Below are 22786 nucleotides of genomic sequence, written 5' to 3' on the forward strand. Positions count from 1 at the left end.
AACCGAAGCCGGTCGTCGTTGCCGCTGGCAGTCCCGCGCTGCTAACCGGAGCGACGTCATTCCGACGCGGTGGGGGTTTCATACCGTCCCTGAAATCGCAGTCAGTCGTGGCGTGCGGAGAGATACAGGCGCAGGCGCTGGACAGGTGCCTTTGGAAGGTCGAGCAAAGAGGAGAGTTCACAATGGCGCACATCCATTCCGCTTCGAGCGGAAAGCTGTGGCGACGTACGAAAGAGAAGCATCACAGTGCCAGCTCGTCGGGGGGCTCAGCACATTCGGATTGGAAGGAGCGGATTGATGAAAAGGCGTCGAGTCGAGGCGAAGAAGCCGTCTCCGCGGGGCGAGACAGGAGGGCTAGGTTCGCCACACGTTTCTTCTGCTTCCACCGGGCCTCCTCACTTGGCCGTCCTTCCAGACGAGGAACCGGCAGCGTTGACGGTGTGGAGCCAACGACGCAGCTGATCGTCCGAGGGCCGGCTAGCAGCGCTACCCTGGTCGCGCTCCAGGCCAGCAACGATGCGAGGCGGCTTGTAGCCGCGTCGTCCGGCCAGGCGGTCCTGGTTCGAGGTGGAAGGGAAGAAGCCTTCGATCTCCTGGATCCTGGCTTCCAGGACCTGCTTGAGCAGCGCATTGTCGCTCGAGGCCAGTCCGGCCTGGTAGGCGTGCCACCTCGCCTCGAGGGGCACCTCGACGCCCGTCTTGTCCCAGTTGTACAGCGCGATCAGCTTGGCCCTGCTGCTCATTCCGAGGGGGAAGTACTCGGCACCCCGAGCGAGGTCCTCGACCGGGGGGAAGCGTCGTTCCAGAACGACGGCGCGGTGGGGCTGCGCAACGTACGAGCGGGATAGCAGAGCGAGTCCGAGACGGTGGATCGAGTCAGATTGTCGTGAAGCCCGGCGAGCAAGGCCTCTCTCGATCGACTTACGTGCGGCACCTCGACATCGACGTCGCTGGCGACGGGGAGAGCGACGGCTCCGCCGACGAAGATGCAGAGCGACACGAGCGCAATCAGGTACGAGGAGACGAGCTTCATCTTGGGCTTGAGTGTAACCCTGAGCGGGGAGCGAGGAGGTGCTGCGAGGGCTTGATCGGGGGGGCTGGAAGGAGAGTTTCAGAGAGCGAGGGCGGCTTGGATGGTCTACGGTGAGCAGACGTCGCCGCGGCCCTCGCTCTTTTATACACCTTCCGAGGCCAGCATCTATCGTCTCCTGTCGGGCAGGCCACCGGCGTGACAGAGCAGGCAGAGGTCGAAAAGCAATCGTCGGCCGCGGCTCGCTCGACGAGGAAGGTGGCAAGAAGGGATGATCCAAGGAATCGAGTCGGCGCGCTCCGTGCGTCTTGATCCAGGCCAAGATCGATCCGGCTTGGCTCGGCGTGCACCCTCATTCATCTTGGGTTGTCCTCGATGTCGCCAGAAGCCGCTCGGACACGGATGCATCCGCGGAACGATCCGTTGCCCCCTTGCCTTCTGGCTCGGCACCTCGGCCGCGTCCTTGCGCCGTCCGCTCGTCGCCTCGGCCGCACCAGCTTCGCGGCCAAAGCAGCGAGACGGCCTCGTTACCCGTCGGGAAGCTACCGCAGGATCGGCGCTGTGTGCGTGGGTGGCTCTGCCGTGCCGCGGATGCACTGGCGATGAGACCGGGCACTTTCGGGCGGTCGCCACCGATGTCGAACAACGATCGTGTCCAACCGGCACAGGTGTGCAGGTGGCGCCGGTGGGCGGGCCCGTTGCCCTTGACAGCGATTTGTCTGGGAGGTGGCTTGCTTGGTCTTCATTGTGGTCGAGCCAAGCACTCAGCCCCGAGACCGCTCTTCATGAGGAATCGTCTCGGCGCTTCGACCGGAGCTCGACCGAGAAAAGAGTGGAACAGGGGCGATGTGGTGGTGGTGCTGGAGGGGTAGGTCTCGTCGCAAGGCAGATCGGTACGGCACAGCATTGCACAGCACGGCACAGACGCAGGCCGAGTCGCCATACATGGGAGCAATGGAAGCGCAAGGGTATGCAGGATTATCACGGAGGGACCATCGCCCTCGGAGACTGGCGCTATCTAGTCGTACAGGGGCCCGTGTCTTGTTTAAATCGAGAGGTTGCACCGGAACTGGTCGATGAAGGAGGCAGGGAACGGCATGGACAGAGCAGAGGGAAAGGGAAAGGTGGCGCGGGCGCGAGCCGCGGCAACACGGCGGGCATTGGGTCAATGCTGCGACCGTGATGATAGTCGCAGTGGCTACTCCGCGTAGAGCATGACCTTGCCGCCCTTTTCGGTAACGTCTCTGAGCCACCTCGCCAGCTCCTCGTCGTTGCGGATGCGGCCTGCGCCGTCGTCGCGCGTGTAGAGCGCCTGGACGCCGTCGCCGATGCGCTCGCGGACCTTTTCGAGAAGCGAGTCAAACGGCGGCTGCGGCGGCATACGCAACGCAAACACCATCTCCTTGTCGTGCAACGGCGACACTTTGATGCGGTGATACGCCGGCGTCGCCGCTCCGCTCGCTGCCGGCGCCGCCGCTGGCAGAGAAGGATGGGAAGGCGCCCGTGCGTGCGACGACGAGGTGCGAGGAGACGACGACGTCGTGGTGCGAACGTGGGCGTCTGAGCCCAGCGAGAGGTTGCGTGTCGAATCGAGCAGCGTGTCGACTCCAGACGTGCCGCTCGACCGCCCGACGGGTTGATCCTCGCTGTATTTGCTGCGGTTCAGGCACAAGGGGGGCGAAATACGAGACGAAAGGCTTGGTCAGCAAGGTGCCTACCTGGAAGCAGCGCCGTCGGTGACCCTGGACAGGATCGTCCCGGACTCACTGGATGCCGTTGCTGTGGAGCGCCTCTTTTGTCGGCTGCGAGTGGTGTTGCGACGATGATGAGATTGACGGGTGCGCCTGGTGACCGCCTCCGCTGTAGGCGCTTGCGGAGCCCCTCGCCTCGCCCGCCGCAGCCTGGCTACCCCCGCGCGCCGGGTGTGTGGTGCAATGGTCACCGGGTCTCGGCTCAAAGAAGAGGCGCACCAGCTCGCTGCGCATGATGTACTCGGGCAGGGCGCACAGCTCCACAATGTACTGGTCCAGGTCCACCCTCCTCTGCGACGTCACCAGGTCGTCGACCTCATCGAGCGGGCCAGGCATCAGCGGCAAGATGCGCTCGCTGGAGTGGCCGTTGTCGTCCGTCTCGCGGCCAGCCTCGGAGGGGAAGTGGTCGAGGAGCGCAATCTGGAACTCGTAGAAGTCCTCGTAGAGACGGTAGAGGATCAGGTCGCGCTCCTCGCCCTCTGGCGCGCGTGGAGCGTGGAGAGGCGCAGAGTCCGAGGGGCCGGCGACGTGGGTGGCCTGGATGCGGAACCAGTAGTCGCCCTGCTCAAAGTGGAAAGAGTCGACGGCCGCAGAGGTGATGATGCCCGTCGGTAGCGGCTCTCCCGGCGACATGCCAGGCGGCAGCTCCGACATCGGGTCCATCCCGGCGGCCGCAGCAGCTGGCGACGAAGAGTGACCATCGTGGTTGTGCGCATATTGCCCTCCCAGGGGACCGCCAGAAGAGTCGTAAAGGCCGTCCTTGGGCGGAGGTGTGGGGAGGTCCTGCTGCTGATGGAGCTGGCTGAAGGAGTGGGTGCCGAAGCTGGTGCTGCTACCCGCCGACGGATTGCCGTAGGGCGAGATGCCGGCCTGATGGTGAGGTGGCTGCTGCGGCTGTGGGAAGTCGAAACGGCCCAGGGGGATGGTGTTCTTCTTGTACTCGGCCGTCATCTTCTTCCACTCCTCGACCTTGGGCACGACGCCGCTCTCGATCAGCTCCTGGACGTCCTCGACGGGCCGTCCGGTCACCAGGTCCTTGATCTCGACAAAAGTGACGGGGATCAGGCCGGGTCCGCCGAGGCGGCCGATGGGCTTTGCGACGAACCACTCGTAGTTGGACTGGGCGATGACGATGATGGGCTCGCCGGCCTTTGCCTCGAGCTCGTCGGCGCGCTCGGCGACGAAGTTGTACTTGACCACCGCATAGAGTCCTCCGCCGCCCGCCGCGCCTCCCTTTCCCGCAACGGCCGCGCCAGCTGCTCGGCCGTACATGCTCGACGCGGTGGGTCCGGCCGCCTGCTGGGACGCGAAGTTGGGCGATGTGGGACCGCCGCTGCCCAGGGTCGGAGAGACGGCGCCCGGGCCTGCTGCGCTGGTGGCGGCGGCCCTGCTGCTCTTGGACAGGACGTCAAAGTGCGAGGCGGGGACCAGGCCGCGGGCGTTGGAGATGGGGTTGCAGGCCTCGAACCAGTCCGGGTTGGTGCTCGATTCGGAGGTGACGTGGAAGAAGTCGCCCTTGTGGAAGGAGAGCTCGTGGGGCGCGGTGGAGCGGTAGTCTTTGATGGCGCGGATGACGAGCTTGGGTGGCTGGATGGTGACGGCGCTCTTGACGCCGGTAAAGGTGCTGGGTGACTGCGCGGATCCAGCCGGCTTGCCGCCGGAGCTGCGGTCCTTGTTGAGGGAGCGTCGGAACTCTTTCAGGCCCTTCATGGTGACTGCCAGTGAGCGCTTCGCCCGTGTCCCCCGAGCGGATTCGGCTTTGGTGTGGTGCGGTGCGGTACGCTGTCAGGTGCGGCCGCCAAGTGCCGGTTGATGTTTCGGCCTGCCTCCGGAGGCGATGCGGTGGTCGGATTGGGCAGCCGTGGTGCTTGTCGTCGGAGCGGAAGACGGCCGTAGCGTGGGGAAGTCTCAGTCTGGAACACGGATCTCCCGAGAGCGCGACGATGCTGGCGGGTGGCGGAGTGGACAGTAAGACTGTTGGCAGAAATCGCAGCAAGCAGCACAGGAAGAGGGTCGGCGATCCTGGGCGAGGCGGAGCAGAGCAATATCGAGCGCAGATGCACGAGCGGTGTGGGCGTAGTCCAGGGCGGGTAGGTCGTGAGTCGTGATCGCAGCTGTCGCGGTCGGACGATCCGAAGCGGGTGATGATGCGTGCGGCGGCGGTGGTGGTGGTGGTGGGCCGATGCCGACCGACTCAAAAAAGGCTCGGAGGTCGGCAATGGGCCGCGCGAGGTCCTGGTTTGGCCAAGCAGGCAGGCAGGCAGGCCACGCCTAGGCCAGACAGACGGGGGTCGCGCGCGCGCGTGCGCGAGGGTTGCCTGAGGCAGGCCTCTGGTATGCGTGGCCCGGGCCTCTGTTTCCAGCGTTCCGGGTCGAGAACCACAGCCAGCCGGCCTCTTGGCAAGTCGCACGCTGCCGCCCCTTTGTGGGTCGGTTGCTCAAGGAGCAAGCCAAGGTGGCGCTCGCGATATCGTCGTCCGAACGCCGTGGGGCGAGGAACGCATCGTCTGCCGACCGAAGCGGTCTGGCGGGGCGACGGCGTCGAGGCTCGCCTGCTCGTACGTAGTCAGGGGCCGGGCGATGGATGTTCAACGCCCTCACCCTCGCCCCCCGCCGCGCTGACCCTCTGCTGGAAGGGCCAAGCAGGCCCACGCCGGAGTTGAAATGAAAAACCAGAAGAAAAGCCAGGAAAATTCCACGCGGCGAGCAGACCGCCAGCATCTCAGCATCGTATCTCTTCGCGACCTGCCCACGCTGCTTGCTTGTGTGCCTCCGTCGTTGCCGGCGCCCAGCCGACCATATTCGCCTCTCTTTCCCTGCCATGCATCGCTCCCCTTGACGTGCAGGAGCAGTGCGCAAGGAGGGTCAGCGAGAGAGCCCGGCCAGTACAGTGCCGATCCCGACACTAACTATGTCGCGGTGCCTGCTGTTGGAAGGACGCCGGTGGCACGATCAGATGGCGGGGTGCACGAGTGGTAGAAGTCCAGCTGCAGCCGTGCGCAGGACGCAATTCTCTCGCCACCGACGCCACGGCAAAGGGAGACGATCCGAGCGATACGTCTCGAGGGCCGCGAAGCTGTCTTTCGCTACAGCAGCAGCGGCACGAGTTTAACGGAACGGCACGAGGCAGATGGTGGCGATTGCGGTCCTACCCTTCATCAAGTCGCATCCCTTTGTGCGCCTCGCGCCGGCGCCGAGCTCGAGTATTGGTCACATGTATGCAGTCGTGAAGTCGACGTCAAAGGGGCTGACTTGCCCACGCCAATGTGGCGATACAGACAAAGGGGAAGGGACATCGAAAAGGAGTCGCGATGAAAAAGGCAGCCTCGATCGATCCTTGTCAACAGAGAGACGAGTGGCTGCCGGCGTTGATTAGAGTGTCGTCCAGGTGCTTGACGTCCAGAGAGGAGTACCTCTAACCTAACGAGTGGCGGTCCAACATGGCGCCGCTTGCCTTTCATCGGGCCTCCGGCTCGATGTCGCTGCAAGCCCTCACCTCGTCTGGCCACAGCCACGGCAGATTGTGGCCACTGCGCCTCCGCCCCCCTGTATAGGCTCGCCCGATTGCATCGAGCGTCCTCCAAGGACCGTCGAACACCCGATCCTTCCGGCTGACGATTTCCGCCGACGCTGACGCCGGTACGAAACGCAGCCCGGCCTTTACTCTGGACATCCCAAAGGTGTCCACGTACACGGAGTGCTGCGACCTCCGAAGAGAGGCGATGGCGATACAGCGAGGATCCTTACCGTAACGCCTTGTCTCTCACCGATCCCATACGATAGCAGAGGCCGGGGCTCGTTGATATCGTCAATCGGAACTCAAGTGCACTGGGAGCGGCGTATATAACGGGAGCTTGGGGGTAAAACGTGACTGTACTCGGCAGAGAGACGCTGCTGTGGGCGTGCTTTGCTGGTCTCAGATCAGAACACGCGCACCGATCCGCCTCTGCCCTTGCCAGACCGCTGTCAGACTCCGCTCGTGTGCTCCTGGACGTCTGTGCTGGAAGCCTTGGCGTGTCGCTCCATTCGCTGAAAATCTACCGGTAGCTGCGCTCAGCGCCCGTCCTCGCCAGCGGCAACCGGTGTGCTTCAGAAACGGACAAGGCGGGTCTGACGAGCCTAGAGCAGGAATGAAGCTGACATCTGTATTGCGTACTGACAAAGACTGGCACGATAGAAGGATCCGTACGTACGTATGGCGCCTCGATGAGCGTAAGCCCGAAGACCGCCAGCAATTTGAGCGCGCGGAAGCCGGCAGCTTGTGCCATGAGGAGGCCCGTCTGGTCGTTAGGGAGCGTAGGAACCATGCGCCTGCCACCGATCCAGGCACATGTGCGAAGTGCAGGCTGGGCAACATCGGCCGTGGAGTATCCTGACAGCCGTCTAGCCACAGTGTAGTCAGACGATGCTCGCGATCGTCCTGCTGCACCGGCAGGCGAGCACCATCCCTATCGCCCAGGAGAAGTCCCAAAGCTACCGTGCGTAACGGGTGCTCCCTCGAGCGAGGGTCGAGATCCGGCCTGGGATCTCGGGGCGGCGCCTTTGACCGGGGTCGGCCCAGGCCCGACGGCGTGCCGCCTCGGCTAGCCTGGCATCTATTTTGGTTGTATTTGCGGGTTTCGCCTAAGCTCGAGATTCGAATACCCGGGCCAATCGCTTTTCAAGTCGACGGCAGCCAGCCAATACAAATCGGATCGACGGGCGAGCGGTGCCGCCGCCCTGATGGCTCGCTGCTGCTGCGTTCCTCGGCGTAACCGGCCGGCTTGCGTTTTTTCCTGCGCTGCAGATGGTGCCGGCTCCCGCAGCCTGACCTGCCGCCTGCCTGCCGGAGCATGTCGATTCGTCGCGTTTGGTGGCTTTTGCTTTGCTTGCTTGCTGGCCCTAGCCTCCTGCTTGGGCGGGCTCGTTGCGGCGGGACCTCCGGCCTCCTGCTTCGGCGCGGCATCTCGCGCCTGCTCGCTTCTCCCTGCTTGGTGCCGCCGATGCCGCCTCCAGCCCCGCTGGTCCGCCCCGCCGCCTTGCGGCTTGCCCCTTGCCTTAACTTCTGGTCTGCCCGCTGGGCCCGGCCGCCTGAGCCTCGTCTCGAGGCCGCGCAGATCCGCAAAAGCCAACGCCCTCGTTCCCAGCAGGTGCATGCGTGTGCGGCGTGCGTGTGTTTTTGGGGCACTACCCTAGACGCTGCGGGCGCTGCCGCCGGCGGGTGGTGCCTGCCGTTGGCCTGCTTGCTCAGCGCCATTCACCGCCAGGACGGCTTGCCTTCGCTGGCCTGCCGCGCTGCCTGGGCTGCCTTCAGGCAGAATGGACGGCTGATCGTCGTGGCCGCGTAGCCCATCATGCTTCGTCGTCGTCGGCGGCGGCGGCGGCGACGATGGCAGCACGGGAGACCCAAGGCAAGAGGCATGCGAGCCTGACCTGTCCCTGGCCTTGGCCAGCGCTATTTCCATCGACGTTGTTTGCGCTCCCGCCGGCACCTTTCCTCCTCGTTCTCCCCCCTCATCCCTCCCTCACCTTCCGGCCACCAACCCATATCACTCCCGCATTCCCCTCGCAATCAAACAGGCTTGACGTCTCCCTTTGATTTCCCCCCTTCATCATCCGCCTCTTCTCTTCCACCACCTCGCCTCCAGAACGTCTCCCCGCAACCACTCCCCTCCTCACGTCGTTCGAACCCCTCCCTCTCCTTATCGACAAGCTCGACGCCTTCCCCTCGATACTAACCCGCCCCCCCCCCCCCCCCCCACCCCACCACCGTCTCTCACTCGACCTCACTCTTTCCGGAATTGCAGCACCATGAAGTTCCTCGGCTCCACCGTCCTCGTCGCGGCCATGCTGGCCAGCGCCTCGTTTGTTGCCGCCTCGGGCCACAACGATGTTCACGCCCCCGCCCTGCGCCGACACAATTCTCACCACCACAACCACAAGAAGTCTTCCTGCTCCGCCAGCGCTGGCGCCGGCGGCAAGAAGACGCACAAGAACAAGAAGAGCAGCTCCGACAACGGCGCCGCCGCCTCCGCCACCAACAACGCCGCCAAGAACGCCGCCAAGGACTTTGCCAAGTCGTCGTCCTCGTCCTCGTCTTCGAGCGAGGAGCACTCGGCCAAGTCTTCCTCCTCGTCCGAGTCGTCCTCGTCGTCGTCGTCTTCTTCGTCCTCGTCCTCGTCGAGCAGCTCGCCCAACAAGAAGGGCGGCAAGGCCGGCCTGTGCTGGGCCAACGCCAACGGCATCCCCATCGACAACTTCATGGGCGGCGACGTCTCGTGGGCCTACAGCTGGAGCGACACGCCCGGCTGGGACGGCTTCCCCATCGACGAGCTCATGTACTGCCCCATGCTCTGGGGCTACAAGAACGAGGCCACCTTCAAGAAGAACGTCGTCCAGAACCAGAACGGCAAATTCAACAAGCACAAGTGCGCCATGGGCATGAACGAGGTCAACCAGAAGGGCCAGTCGATCATGAGCGCCGCCGAGGGATGCAAGCTCATGCGCGAGAACCTCATGCCCCTCAAGGACAACGGCTGGTACATCATCGGACCCTCGACCACCAACGCGCCCGACGGAAAGACTTGGTACCAGGACTTCCAGAAGACCTGCCCCGACGTCTTCAACAAGATCGACGCCATCGCTCTCCACTACTACGCCACCGACGTCAACGACTTCAAGAAGTACATCCAGGACTGGCACGAGACTTTCGGCAAGGACCTCTGGATCACCGAGTTCGCCTGCCAGAACTTCAGCGGGGGTGCTCAGTGCTCCAAGGACGAGGCCTGGCAGTTCGGCCAGACCATCACCTCCTGGATGAACTCCCAGAGTTACGTTAAAGGATTCAGCCCCTTCGCGGTGCTTCAGGATCTTCAGGGAGTGTCGGAGGTCAACAGGCTGTCGAACGGCAACAACCCGACGTCGCTCTTCCGCATGCTGACGGGTGCGCTTTAAGCGCGGCGCGGTAGACGATGATTTTCGTAGCGCGTTGGACGCGTCTTTTCCCGGGGCGGGTGGAGTCGGTTGGGTTCCCGGTTGGAGGTCATCGAGGTCCCTGGTGGATCCCGACCAAGATCGGGGCCTGATTGCCATGCCCAATCCCCATAGACGCCGTCGTCGGCTTTTACCCTCCCTGGTTCGCGTCTCGGTAGTCAAGCGGGAATAGCCCGCCTCTCTCCTTTTCTCGGATCTCTGTCTCTCTTCCTCTACATCCCTGGTGGATCGGGTTTCCATTTTGTCTTCTCTCTCCCCCCTCTTTCAATCTGCAACGAAAGCAACGGAGGCCGACGCACCAAAGGCCCAGGAGCGCTGTGCGCCCGGGCCAGTCGCCCCGCCTTTTCTCCTCTGCCCCACCACCGCGTCGCTTCTTCCTGCGTGCATCCGGCCGCGTGCTGGTCCTTCTTCTGCGGTGGGCGTCGTCGTAATTGGCCTGTCAGAATAAGGCACACCAAGTGACGTCGTGAGATTGCTTTTGTGGGCGTACAAGTGCTGTCAACGGCCTGTGCGTTGCGTGCGGGGAGCGGGCTCGAGCGTGACGGCTTGCCATGCTTTCTGGTGCGGTTCCTGATGCCAGTCTATGTATTGACGGTGGCCCTTACCCCCACACGAACGCTCTCGACAGGCGGGGACATCGACGAGGCGCGGTCCAGGAACAAGCCAGCCTTACCTGGGACCCGGCTGACTTCTCTGCCCACTCTCTCGTCGCCCTGCCGCACCGCTCGCGACCCTTCGAACCTGTATGGCTTCTATGATTGCTCCGTCCCGCTGCTCTTTCGACGAGAATTGAGTGCTACAGCTCCTTCACGCACATCGACTGTCGACACCTCTAGACACCCCCCCGCTACGCATCGACGCTCTGCTCGCCCTGGCTACCGCCGGTGAAGCGCGCGACGCGCTGCCGGATGCCGTCCCAGAGCTCGGGCTTGCAGCCCATGGCGAGGAGCATGACGGCGGGCAGGTGGATGAGGCTGACCCAGAAGCACCACTTTGCGGCCTTCTGCGTGCCCTCGCTCCAGAAGCGCCAGGCGGCGTGGGCCATGGCGACGTTGGGCGGCAGGCTGAGCACGGCGTACGCCAGCGGGTGCACGATGCCGCTGTAGGGCAGCAGCACCGAGCAGACGGGGATCATGGCCAGCGCGTACCGCAGCGACACGCGCCGGTTGAGCGCCGGATCCGTCACGGCCATCATGCGGTACCCACCTCGGGCGTACTCGGCGCGCAGCGTATGGGCGAGCGAGTTAAAATGCGGAAATTGCCACGCAAACAGCAGCGCCGCCAGCGCCCAGCCGCCCAGGTCGGACGCGTGGTGAAGCGTGCCCGTGCACGCCGCCCAGCCCATAAGCGGCGGCAGCGCTCCGACGACGGCGCCCACCCACGTGTTGGCGATGCTCATCCGCTTCATGGGCGTGTAGGTGAACGAGTAGAGGCCGATGTTGAGCGCGCCCAGGGCCGCCGTCAGCGGGTTAACCATGACGCCCAGCAGGCCGATGCCGCCGACCGCCGAGGCCGACGCAAACGAAAACGCGTGCAGCGGCGTCACGGCGCGGCTCGGCATGGGTCGCGCCCGGGTGCGCGCCATCTGGGCGTCGTAGGGCGCCTCGACCAGCTGGTTGAGGCTGTTGGCCGCCGCCGAGCACATGGCCATGCCCGCCGTCAGCGCCAGCAGCGTCACGACGGGCGAGCCGGACGCCACCGTCAGCGCGGGCGGACACAGCGCGTAGCCCGCCATGCCCGTCAGCACGACGAGAAACGTCAGACGCGACTTGGACAGCTGCTTGTAGATCTTGGGCAGCGTCGCCGCCGACAGCGGCGGCACGGGCCGGTAACTTGTCATCGACAGGGGCGACGACGACGACGACGACAACGACTGCTGGATCGCGGTGCGAGACCGCGCGTCGACCACCGTCGGGTCGTCCGAGGCCGGCGCAAACCTCGACACGTCCATGGGCAGCGCCGGCGGCGAAGCGTCGCCGCGCCGCCTCGCCGACGTCGAAAACATGCGCCGCGACGCGCCCGTCGGGTTGGTGGCAGTGCGGCCCGACGTGGGCACTCCGCGCGCCCCCGCACCCGCGCCGAGCCGGGTGCGCAGGGCGCGGTACTTGCTCCAGATGGCGTCGCCGTCGACGTAGCATCCCTTGAGCCAGCGAGTCACCTCGCCCACCTGGTCGGCGTTCCACTCGAAGCCGGTGCGCGAGTGGAGGACGCGGCGGTTGTCAAAGACGACGCACTCGCCCTCCTGCAGCTGCTTCTGGTAGCGGAACTCGGGGTCGAGCGTCAGATCGGCGAAGCGCTTGAGCGCCGCGTAGAAGCGCTCGCGGTCCTCGGCGGTGGCGAGATGCGGCGTCGGGTGGAGCGGCAGCGGCGACTGGAACGGCGGCGAGTAGTTGACCGCGCTCAGCCGGGGCATCGTCGAGCCGTGCAGCGGCGGGCCGGCGTGACCCTCGGTGTCGTGGGCCAGCTCAAAGGTGGGGTGCGTGAAGCGGTAGTGGCGCCCGCCGTGGACGTAGTGGAAGCCGACGGGCACGCGCGTCAGGATCTCCCACAGCGCGCGGTCCTCGTGCCACATGCGCTCGGCCACCTTGAAGCTGTCGACAAAGATGCTGGCGCCGCCCGTGACGCGGTTGCGCAGCATGTGGAGGAACTGGAAGCGCGGCGGGTTCTGGAAGTAGAGCAGGTCCATGTGGAGCCCGAGGTCGAGGTTGGTGTAGGCGATGTTGTCCGACGACGGCTTCGACTGGACGTCCCACAGCTCGCCGTAGAACGTGTGGCGGATCTCGCCCATGAGCGACGCCAGCTCGCGCAGCGTCGCCGCCTCGGGCCCGGCCTCGGTGCCCGTCTTGACCGTCGGGACGCCCGTAACGAACGCGAAGCCGTCGCGGATCGTCGCCTCAGTGAGCGCGTACAGCGCCTCGTCGCGCGCCTCTTCGATCGCCGCCACGTCAATGCCCTCGGCGGCGTTGCCCGGCGGCCGGATGGCGTGGTAGGGGATCCGTGCCGGCCGTGCCATGGCCCCGAGCGCGAGGGCGATGCTCGCCTCGACCGGGTCCGCCTTGGCCTCGGCGCTCCACGGCTGCGACGAGAACTCGGTCAGGTCCTTGCCCGCCCACGTCTGCGGCACCGCCATCACGTCCATGTGCGTCTGGGCGTAGAGGTCCGGCAGGGCGTGATGCAGCAGGAAGGAGACGGGGAAGTCGGAGACGTGCGACTCGTCGGCCGCCGCGGGCTGCTGGAAGAGGGCGGTGAAGGCGTTGAAGACGGCGTGCTCCTTGGCGAATGTGACGCGGAGCACGTGCTCGCTGCTGCCGCCGCCGCCAGGGATCTCGCGCGTGGTGAGGATGGGCGGGTGTTGGGCGTCGAGCAGCGGCACGTCGAGCGGCACGTCGCTGGTGTGGAAGAGCTTCTGCTTGTTGCTGGCGTGCACGCTGCCCTTGGATTGACAGGCGTCGCGAAGCCATACGTGGTCAAAGTGGAACGGCGGCAGGCCTAGGCTCTCGGAGCGGATGGCCACGCTGGTCGGGTGGAGCTCGATGGCGATATCGGTTTCCGGGATGGTCAGCGGCTCCGAAGACGCCTTCGACGAGCGGACCGCCGCCTGCGAGAGCGGCGCCGCGGTCCGCAGGCTGCGCAACCCCACCGTGGAGATGGCCGACTGCCAGGATGGGCGAGGGACAGGCGAGCGGCTCTTGGCCTCGCGTTGCCGGCGGCGGCCCGCCGACAGGCTAGCCAGGCTTCGATGCAGTCCGACCCCCGCCATGCCGCGGGGTGCGGCTGACCAGACCGAAGCGGCGGCCGCCCGGGCCATCGAGGGAGCGGCTCGGAAGCGCACCGAGGCGCCCAGGGCCAGGACGGGCCACGCAGAGAGGACGCGGCCCTCGGCCGCCCAGCCCAGCGAGGCGGGGGCTCCGACGCTGGCCGACGCCGGCGGCTCTCCGGCGAGGTGTGCGGCCTCCTTGTTGGCCGCCTTGTTGGCGGCGGCGGCGTCGTCGTCGCGGGTCATGTAGTCGGCGATGGCGAGGTTGGCTGCCACGATGGCGGCGATGCCAAACACGAGGAAGAGGCTGCGGCGCGTGGCGTCCCACTTGACGTTCTGCTCGATCTCGGTCTTGAGGTCCGAGAGGCTGATGGTGAAGCGGTTGTGGAGGTCCTGGATCTCCTGCTCGACGATGTTCTGCTCGTCCTTGGACTCGGCCTTGCGGTTGTTCATGTCGACCTGGATGTCGTGCTTGAGGCGCTCGACGTCCTCCTTCATCTTTTGCTCGAGCGCGTCGACCTCGCGCTGCAGCAGCGTCGTGATGCTGCGCAGCGCGGCCGCATCGTTGCGAGCGCGCACCTGGACCTCGGTCTGCAGCTCCGACAGGGCGGCGCTGAAGAGGTACGCCTGGTTCTCGACGTCACCCTTGTTAAGGCAGGCCTGCGCCGTCTGACTGCCCCGCCGCGTGATGAGGAAGCGGGCATGCTCCATAATGGCCTGCGCCGGATCGTGCCGGCGCGAGATCTGGAGGGCCATCTCTTCCGCTACTCGACCGTCGATCTCATCCACCGACATCGCACTGGCCTCGCCGTGGCTCTCGCGGGACGGCTCGGACCGTGGTGCAGATCCCTTTCGGAAGGCATCGGCCGTCCAGCCGCCCTCCTCTAGTCGCTTGACAAAGGCGTGGGTGTCGAAGGGCACCTCGAGGCTGCGGAGCGCCTGGGCAGGAGCGTGGAGCTCAAGCCTCGGATCATACTGGACATTGACCGTCGTGGCCCCCGTCGAGGTGTCGCTGCCACCAGCCCCTGATCCGTCTGCCTCGGTCGTGGCGTCGGTCGAGCTCGCGCGCTGCTCGGACGCGGGCCCAGGCGAGGACTGCGACGAGCTATTGGGTTGCGAGCGCCTCCCCGCTGCTGTCCACGCAGTCTCGGGCGAAGTGGCAGTCTCTGCCTCTGGGGGCAGGATGGTGGTGTCGCTGCGCCCGCCGCTGAGGGCGTTGATCGCGCCCGCCGCGACCACTGTCGAGGCCTTCTTGTTCTGTGACTGTGCATGGTAGAAGCGCTGCTTGAGCAGATCCTCGTGCGACGAGCCAGCCAAGGTCTGCTGCTGCTGCTGCTGCTGCTGCTGCTGCTGCTGCGGTTGGGATGGCGCCTCTGCCTCGCTCGAAGAAGAGGCCTGCGGTGTCCCGGCTTCGCCCACGGCCGCATCTGAGCGAGGCTGATCTGGTGGCGGAGGATTGGAGCGAGTGTCGGTCACCCGCACAGAGTACGGCGCTGCGCCGGCGTCGCTCTGCTGTGCTTCAGACTTCTGCTTGGTCGGGGCATCCTCGAGAGAGGTGCTCGACTGCTGCTGCGCCGTCGAGGCGTGCCGCTGCCGCGGCGACGCAGTCCGCAGGTGTGTGCCCGGAAGCACGCTACGTGGTCGAGGCTGCCATGAGGTCGAAGACGAAGAGGGCAAGGGCCCGGCCAGCCGTAGGGCAGAGGAGACGACGGAAGCGCCGGTCGTCGATGAGCGATGGAGTCGCATCGCCGCCCAGTGGCGACTTTGCCGGCAGCGTGGCGCGCCTATTCAGGAGGCTCCTTGCTGGCCAGTCGACGACAACAGAGAGAGGCCTTTGTTGGGGCCGTCGGTGGGACGATGTACCGAGGGCAGGTTGCAGCGCTGGCGGGACCGGATGGGAAGAGTGCGAAGACGCTGGCTAGGTTTGCTGACCACGGTGCTGCGATGCTGCGATGCTGCGCAGCCGAGCAGCTGATGCGCCCGACGCAGTTGGCGAGTGCAGATGATCCAGACGACTGGACGAGCAGGGCGGCGCACGCGCAAGTGAGGGTTGCTTGATGATGGTGGGGCGGCGAGGGCAGGAGGATGAGGAGGAGGAGGAAGAGGAGGAGGAGGGCGAGAAGCGCTGGATCCGAAAGAGTGCGAGCGGGGCATCGCTTTCGCCTGCCTTTCAGCCGTCGAGCCGGCAAACGGCAAAAGGGACCGCACCGCGGGCCAACCTGCCGGGCCCCCTCTCTTTTCGGCCGGCTGGGCTGACCCGGCGTGAGGGGGGCTCCCTCACCTCCCGCTCTTTGATGGATTCCTCGCTCGAGATCGACGAACTCATCTACGCTCGAATCTCTGTAGTCGTCTCGACGAGTCTCCAGGGTTGCTATGATGGTACAGTGCAGGCGCATGCGCGGGGTATAGAGAATGAACGGGCCGTTGCCCGCCGTCGGAGGCACAGCTGGCCGTCATCACACGGGCCGGCGAGGAGCCCTCTTTGCGCCTCAGCCAGCGGTCTTCTTGAGGTCGGCGATGGCGTCGTCCCACAGGTCCGTCTGACCCCAGATGCCAGCAATGGCCGTCACGACCATCCAGGCTCCGATCTCCCCTGGGTGCACCCTGTCCGCTGCCTCTGGCGATGCAGTGCGGGGAGAGCCTGATGACGAGTCCCCCGCGCTGGCCTCCGCAGGTGCTGCTGTCGTCGGTGTCGCCGCCGAGCCGCCGTTGGATGATGCGGCAAGTCTCTTCTTTCGGCTCTTCAGCGCCTTGTTCCTGATCCTGCTGATCGAGATGGCCGTGATGCAGGCCCGAGCGAGGGTGCGCAGCACGCTGATCTGCTCGCTCACCAGTCGCGAGTCGAGCCAGGCGAGCAGCGCAAAGAGCCAGCGGGCGTGCAGCGGGTGGATGACGGGCGTGTCCTGCCGCACGACGCCGTCGACCGCCGGCTGCTGCCCGCGCGCCTCGTCGTAGGGCGTCGTCAGGTGCAGACCCGGCGAGAGCCACGAAGGGAAAGCGTCGAGGATGCCAAGGACGTGGTCCTGAGCCTCGTCAATCATCGCATAGGGGGGGGGCCTCCGGCGCGGTCAGCAAGGGTTGCCCCGACAAATGGATCCTGCCGCGATGCAGCCAGTCTCACTCACCGTGTTGAGCCTTCGAAGCGCTCCTCCCGACGGCTCCTTGATGCTGGAACCGGGAGTGTCCGCCTCCTCGGCAGCGTCCGAATCGCCCAGGTCCATATCGTCATCTTCGCGGTCGCTCGGCGGCTTGATCGCGGCCGACGACGAGGCTTTCGCTCCCTCCTTTGCCGCCTCACCGTCGGCAGCGGGCGGCGTGCCGTGGATCCAGGCGTACCAGCCGTCGGCGTTTCCAGGCCTCGGCAGGCGATCCTGAACGTATGCGACCTTTTCCATCGGCGCGTTGCTCAGAGACTGTGGCGTGAGGCGCAGAAGGAATGTCGTGTCAGCCCGAGGGAAGGACGAGCGGGAAACCCCCAGGCCGCGCCCAGAGAAGCGAGATACATACCTCTCGCATGTTGCGGAACTTGTCCAGGAAAGCGAGCCGCCAGTCCTCGGACGGCATCGAAAGGGACCGCAGCAGATTCGCTGTCCTGTCGCGTGCGGTGGCGTCCTCTGCAAGAGCAGGGGCTACCACCACGTCATCGTCCTGCGCCGCATAGGGGTTGTTTGGCGCGTAGAAGATGGAGGGGTGCGACGCTGCTTCCATCCTGCCGGATTCAAAAGGAACATACGCAGGGCTCAGCGCTCGGTCAAGATCTTCTCCAGCGCGACGGCTCGCCTTTTGCTCACCTCACCGTGGCCAGGTACTGTTCGCCGTCGAGTGGTATTCCGTCAAAGTCGACGGGAAGCTCGGCGACGGGCAGAGACTGGTTGCCATAGGTCTCTCGCGGGTCATTGTAGTCGAAGCCATCGTCCGAAAAATCGGCTTTGGACGCTCCATCGCCGTTGCTGTTGCCACCGCCATTGACGCTGGGTCCGCCATTGCGTTCTGCCGGCCTCGACGTGTATCGCCTCTTCTTGCTGGGTTGCGAAGACATGCGGAACATGACGGCGTACGCAGGCGGCCGCGCAGCGTGCGCGACCGAGAGAAGGGCCGGGACGATTGCGTCCTTGAACAGCGATAGAGCGAGGCTGTCTCTAGCGTCGCCGTGTCAGGCACCGAGCGGGGGCGGGTCGTTCGAAGGAAGCTGGAGGAGGGCGCGGTTGGTGGTGAAGAGCAAAATGAGGGCCCATCAAGCTTCTCAAAAAAAGCAGAGGCGCGCACGGGCAGCGGGTGGAGGGCCGGGTCAGGCACATTTTTTCCGGAGCACGGAGGCGGATTCCAGCCTGGAAACAGCTTCTCGGCACTTTGCAGAGCAGCTACGGACCTTCTGGCCGACTCATTCGGCCTGTTGTAAGGGCCGTCTCAGCAGTCATCCTTGTAGGAATGCCTGCTCAGCACTGGAACATCACCGCATCAAGGGGAGAAGAGGGGGGAGGGGGAAAAGGAGGAGGAGGGGCGGATGCGGTCGATTGAGCCCAGGTCGGAAGGGTCGGCGCGGATCCGAAAATCGTGCTTGCGTGGACGAAGGAACTCCTGCCGGGTGCCTAGGCGGGATCCGCTTCTTCGCCGCTCTCCACCATCCCCTCGACGATCCGCCACCCGACAACCGCACGTCGCCGCACACTTCAGACATGCCGGTCCGACCCAACGCAAGAGTCCTGTAGGTCTATGATGTACGGACTTGGCGTCTGCATGGCCCTCGGTGACTGACTGGACACCACTGCTGCACCACGCCTCGTTCTCTGTCGCAGCCGGGACATGGCCACCCGCCAGGCGGTCGAGTCCAACGAGCTCATCCGCAGGGCGTTCAAGTACGTCGCTAGGAACACGACGCTCCCGCAGAGGGTCCGCCACCAGGCCCAGCTTCAGCTCAACCAGTTCCCGCAAAAGACCCGCCCCACGTCGGTGTCCAACCGCTGCACCGAGACCGGTCGGGGTCGTGGTATCATTGGCGACTTTGGCCTCTGCAGGGTGAGTTGCCTAGACGTGCTGATGCGACATTTGAAGCAGTAGCGGCGGCGATCGACTTGCTGCCACCTTGCGCATGCGGACCGACGACTCCAAAGACAAGCCAGCCCGTCCATGCCCGCTCACTGACCATCATCTGCCCCTCGTTCGCTGTCTTTGCAATCCCACAGTACCAGTTCCGTCTCAAGGCGCTCGCCGGAGAGCTTCCCGGTGTTGAGAAGGCCACATGGTAGATGCATCTGCAGCTCCGAATTCCAGGAAGGGCCAGGGGCCCTGATGCTCCGCCCATTCTACTCTTTGGCGGTGGCGAGACCCGACCTCGGACTGCTCGCTCGCTCTCGGCTTCTCTGCCCGTCGGCCTGACGCTCTCCAGCATCGCAGCGCTTCGTCAGAGCCATGTACCATTATCGCACGACCCACTGCAGCAACGCGACAGTCCAACTCTCTACGGCTGGTCCTGAGTCGATGCCGACGGACGGACTGACCCTGTCGGCGACGGAGACGCACACACGAAGAAGAGCAGGCGACGATGGCAAGCAACGCAGAATGCGCTGTGACGGGGGATTCCTGATGACCATGCAAACAAGGCTGACCCCGGCTCCGGGACAAGAGACGGCCGGTGCCAGGAAGCCAGGCGCCTACCGACGACCCACTCTCCTCTTGGAGAGCTCCTTCTCCCTCTTCTCCTCGAGCAGCCTCTGTTGCTTGATGACGTTGCCGATGCCGGCGAGCCTCCTGTCGTCGTCGCGGAGGTAGTAGAGCTTGGCCCGGCGTGTCCTGCGCAGCTTGCCCGACTTGTCGTTCTTGCCCGCCACGGCCTTCTGCACCACGCGGACGTCCTTGAGCAACGGCGAGTAGAGGTTGAATCGCATCTCGACGCCGAGCTTGACCACCAGGTTGCGCAGCACAAACGACGTCGACACGCCGCGACGTCGGATGGCGAGGAGGACGCCCGAGAAGGACGAGAAGCCCGTCTTGAGCGGCGAGGTCCACGTCTCTACGACGAGGACCGAGCCGGGAGGGATGCGGTCCGGCGAGTCGCGGTCAAACAGCTTGGTCAGGCGGTTGTCCGGGTCGTAGCGCGCCCGGAGGTCGGCATGGACGCGCGGCATGACGCCGTTGAAGATGGTCTTGGGAGCTGGTGGCGGCTTCTTGCCCACCTTGGTCGACTGGAACTGGGGTTGCCCGGGCACGATGGCGTTGTCGGAGAAGGGGTAAGGTTTGGCTGCGGGGGGACAACGGCGATGAGGAACAGGTCAGAGGCAAGAGCCAGCGGAGTGTCAGCATGCGTCGAGAGGATGCGGTCGGCGCCTAGGACCCCGGCGTGGGACGGGCGGCATGCTAACCTGGCGTGTGCTTGGCATTGTCCTGCTTTGATGTGGTCGAGAGCAGCCGCCTGGAGGTCGACGGGCCGGCTTCGCAGGAGGTCCGCGCCGCAACAGCCGCAGAGGAGCTGCTCAGATTGAGCGAGCGGAAGAGCGACGCAAGCTGTCGCTGCGACGAAGCCATGGTGATGCTGCCGCGGTGGGGTCGCGGGTCGGACGACAAGTGATGGCGCGGAGCAGCACTAGTGGCCGGTCGAAGTCGGTCTGTACCGAGGCGGACGGGGAAAAGCTCGACCTAGGATTGAGCTACAGCTGGCTGGTGATGTTCTAGCGATATAGCGATGGAACGTGGCTGAACGGGTTCGGTTGGTCGAGATATGGCTGGGTCGACAAAGGGTGCGATGGGGGTGAGTGTTGGTGATGGCGGCGAGAGCGACCAGGGGCGGTGGGTAACGGCAAGCCAAGAGCGGCAGCGGCGGCGGCCCCGTTTTTTCTTCGCGCGGCGCCTCTCCCGCCCGAGAAAATGTGAGCGGGGTGATCGCATTGGTCCCTGGCCGCTGGCTAGCTGGGTCCAGGCGCAGCCAGCCAGCAGCCTTCCCCCACCGCCATTCACATCACCTTAACCCGACCATCACCATCGCCACCGCCACCGCCATCACCGTCACCATCGCCATCGCCATCACCACCATCATCCGATTCCAAACCTAGCACATCGAAACGCTCCGCTCAGGCTGGATCGAGCGCCCATCCGGAGCACCGATAACGCCATCACTTCCGCCGCCAACCTCCACCGCCTCGACGCAGCCTCCACCTCCGTTGGCTGGCGTCACCCTATCCTCCCCAACACCTGGCTTCAGCGGCTCGTATCTCTCCGCTGAAAGTCGCAATCCTTTCCTCTGCGAACACCAGCCGCTTGCACCAGTCACGATGGCGGCAAGAAAGTTGCAAAGTGAGGTTCGGCACGGGCCACATCGACCATCCGGCATGGAAGACCTTGCGGCGACTTGCTTGATGCCGGTGGATGATCCGACGCACGGCTCCAACGGCCATGGCGACTTGCTTTGTCTGGCCGGCGATGTCGATTGCTGACGCTCCGAGCTTGTACCATTGCCCTGCCCTGCCCTGCCCTGATCTCTCCTTGCTTGGCCCTGCCCTCCTCCGCAGCCGAGATCGACCGGACCTTGAAGAAGGTCGCGGAAGGTGTCGAGATCTTCGAGGGCCTCTATGAGAAGCTTCAGCAGTCGTCGAATCACACGCAGAAGGAGAAGCTCGAGTCCGACCTCAAGACTCAGATCAAGAAGCTGCAAAGGCTCCGGGATCAGATCAAGACCTGGCTGCAGAGCAACGATATCAAGGACAAGAAGCCGCTGCTCGACAATCGCAAGCTCATTGAGACGGTGAGTCGCCTTAGCAGCATCTGGTCCGGGCGGACCGCCTCGTTCCAAGCCCTGGGCGGCCCCCACTGACCCTCTCGTCGCTCTTCCCTGCGTCTGTCAATGTTGCTCTTACTGCAGCAAATGGAGCGGTTCAAGGCGTGCGAAAAGGAGATGAAGACCAAGGCCTTCTCGAAAGAGGGCCTTATAGCAGCCGCCCGGCTAGACCCGCGCGAGAAGGCCAAGATGGAGATGTCCGACTGGCTCTCGGGCATGGTCGACGAGCTCTCAAGACAAGTCGAGACGACCGAGGCCGAGATCGAGGTCACGCTCGGCTCCAGCAAGAAGAAGAAGGGCAGCGCTAAAGACGAGCGAGTCTCGGCCATGGAGAACCAGAACGACCGGCGAAATTGGCACATCTCCAGGCTCGAGATCCTCCTTCGGATGCTCGAGAACGGCAACCTCGAAACGGATCGCGTCGAGGGGATCAAGGACGACATCGCCTACTTTGTCGAGAGCAATGCTGTGAGTCGATCGAGCCTGGCCTGCGTCGGCGGTCCACCGACGCGGTCGGAGCGGCACCGAAGCCGATCGAGCGCTGACCGTCTTGACGCCTTCGTTGGTCTGTCCGGTGCCTCTGCCCTGCCCCGCGCGCTCGGTGCTTGCTGCAGGAAGAGGACTTTGAGGAGGACGAAGGCATCTATGACGAGTTCAACCTCGACGACGAGGAAGAGGCGTTCGGTCTGAAGGATAACGACGACCTCCAAAGCAGCCACGACGGCGCATCTCTCGCTGACGGTGAGTCGCGTCGAAGAGCGAGCCACGACGCGCCCGTGACATCGCTGCTCGCGTTGCTGAAGCCGATGTGTATTCCTGCCGCGCTGCATGCCGTCCTGTTCCGGATGATCCAGTCGACGCCTCGCCGAAACCAAACGCCACGCCATCAAAGGCGAGGCGAGACAGCGAGGTCGAGATGAAGAAGGACGAGTCGCCGGCACCGTTGGCAAAGAAGGTCTCGAAAAAGCAGCCGAGCGAGCCACCAGCATTGCCAAAGGAGAAGGCGGTGCCAGCCGCCAACTTTGCGCAAGCGAAAGCTCCGACGTCACAGGCTTCGGTCACCTCACCACCAAAGGCACCGAGCGCCGCACCGCTTCCGCCGATCCGATACGCGGCCGCCGCCGCGGCAGCCGTCGCACCTACCGCCACGTCCAACAGCACCGCGCAGCCGGGCGCGCCAGGGTCCAGCACAGATCCAACGGCGGCCTCTCCGCCGCCATCATCTGCGGCGGGCACCGCGGATCAGCCTTCGGAAGCGACGACGGCCGCATCCCCGGCACTCTCGAACGCGCACAGCGTGTCGCAGCAGGCATCTGCCGCCTCGCATCCGACATCGGTTCATTCGACACCGGCGGTGGACCACGCCAAGGCGGCGTCGCAGCTGGCTGAGAGCGGCAAGGATCTAGGAGCACGCGCTGCGTCCCCCGCACCGCCAGGCCTCGCCAAGGCAGAGACCCCGGCGACCGCAGCGGCGTCGACCACCAACGGAAACGGCAACGGCGCCGAAG

At 65.0% G+C, this 22786-nt stretch overlaps 8 protein-coding genes across 8 annotated transcripts in view; 3 read left to right on the forward strand and 5 right to left on the reverse strand.

Moving 5' to 3' along the window:
* Positions 1-395: 395 nt before the first annotated feature.
* Positions 396-1033, reverse strand: PFL1_04792 (uncharacterized protein; the record flags this gene model as incomplete). The annotated part of the gene is made up of 2 exons (XM_007882320.1): positions 396-824; positions 926-1033. 2 exons carry the CDS (start codon positions 1031-1033, stop codon positions 396-398), a joined length of 537 nt encoding a protein of 178 aa, XP_007880511.1.
* Positions 1034-2228: 1195 nt separating this feature from the next.
* PFL1_04793 (uncharacterized protein) lies at positions 2229-4491 on the reverse strand (the record flags this gene model as incomplete). The annotated part of the gene is made up of 2 exons (XM_007882321.1): positions 2229-2685; positions 2798-4491. The coding sequence occupies 2 exons, from the start codon at positions 4489-4491 to the stop codon at positions 2229-2231; spliced, it is 2151 nt and encodes a 716-aa protein (XP_007880512.1).
* Positions 4492-8571: 4080 nt separating this feature from the next.
* On the forward strand, positions 8572-9714 carry PFL1_04794 (uncharacterized protein; the record flags this gene model as incomplete). Its single annotated transcript, XM_007882322.1, has 1 exon — positions 8572-9714. The coding sequence occupies one exon, from the start codon at positions 8572-8574 to the stop codon at positions 9712-9714; it is 1143 nt and encodes a 380-aa protein (XP_007880513.1).
* Positions 9715-10600: 886 nt separating this feature from the next.
* Positions 10601-15256, reverse strand: PFL1_04795 (uncharacterized protein; the record flags this gene model as incomplete). Its single annotated transcript, XM_007882323.1, has 1 exon — positions 10601-15256. The coding sequence occupies one exon, from the start codon at positions 15254-15256 to the stop codon at positions 10601-10603; it is 4656 nt and encodes a 1551-aa protein (XP_007880514.1).
* Positions 15257-15999: 743 nt separating this feature from the next.
* Positions 16000-17558, reverse strand: PFL1_04796 (uncharacterized protein; the record flags this gene model as incomplete). Its single annotated transcript, XM_007882324.1, has 4 exons — positions 16000-16533; positions 16636-16923; positions 17018-17219; positions 17302-17558. The coding sequence occupies 4 exons, from the start codon at positions 17556-17558 to the stop codon at positions 16000-16002; spliced, it is 1281 nt and encodes a 426-aa protein (XP_007880515.1).
* A 628-nt stretch (positions 17559-18186) lies between these two features.
* Positions 18187-18756, forward strand: PFL1_04797 (uncharacterized protein; the record flags this gene model as incomplete). The annotated part of the gene is made up of 3 exons (XM_007882325.1): positions 18187-18215; positions 18307-18526; positions 18694-18756. 3 exons carry the CDS (start codon positions 18187-18189, stop codon positions 18754-18756), a joined length of 312 nt encoding a protein of 103 aa, XP_007880516.1.
* Positions 18757-19161: 405 nt separating this feature from the next.
* On the reverse strand, positions 19162-20032 carry PFL1_04798 (uncharacterized protein; the record flags this gene model as incomplete). The annotated part of the gene is made up of 2 exons (XM_007882326.1): positions 19162-19748; positions 19870-20032. 2 exons carry the CDS (start codon positions 20030-20032, stop codon positions 19162-19164), a joined length of 750 nt encoding a protein of 249 aa, XP_007880517.1.
* Positions 20033-20775: 743 nt separating this feature from the next.
* The window catches only part of PFL1_04799 (uncharacterized protein), a gene marked incomplete at both ends in the record, with an annotated part of 3082 nt that continues 1071 nt past the window's right edge, over positions 20776-22786 (forward strand). Inside the window, 5 exons of the mRNA XM_007882327.1 lie at positions 20776-20797; positions 21013-21245; positions 21363-21746; positions 21893-22019; positions 22133-22632. Of these exons, the coding sequence (XP_007880518.1) occupies positions 20776-20797; positions 21013-21245; positions 21363-21746; positions 21893-22019; positions 22133-22632 (1266 nt within the window). The remainder of the gene's footprint in view (positions 20798-21012; positions 21246-21362; positions 21747-21892; positions 22020-22132; positions 22633-22786) is intronic.

This window comes from Pseudozyma flocculosa (genome assembly GCF_000417875.1).
Source record: "Pseudozyma flocculosa PF-1 unplaced genomic scaffold scaffold00016, whole genome shotgun sequence".
Taxonomy (NCBI): domain Eukaryota; kingdom Fungi; phylum Basidiomycota; class Ustilaginomycetes; order Ustilaginales; family Ustilaginaceae; genus Pseudozyma; species Pseudozyma flocculosa.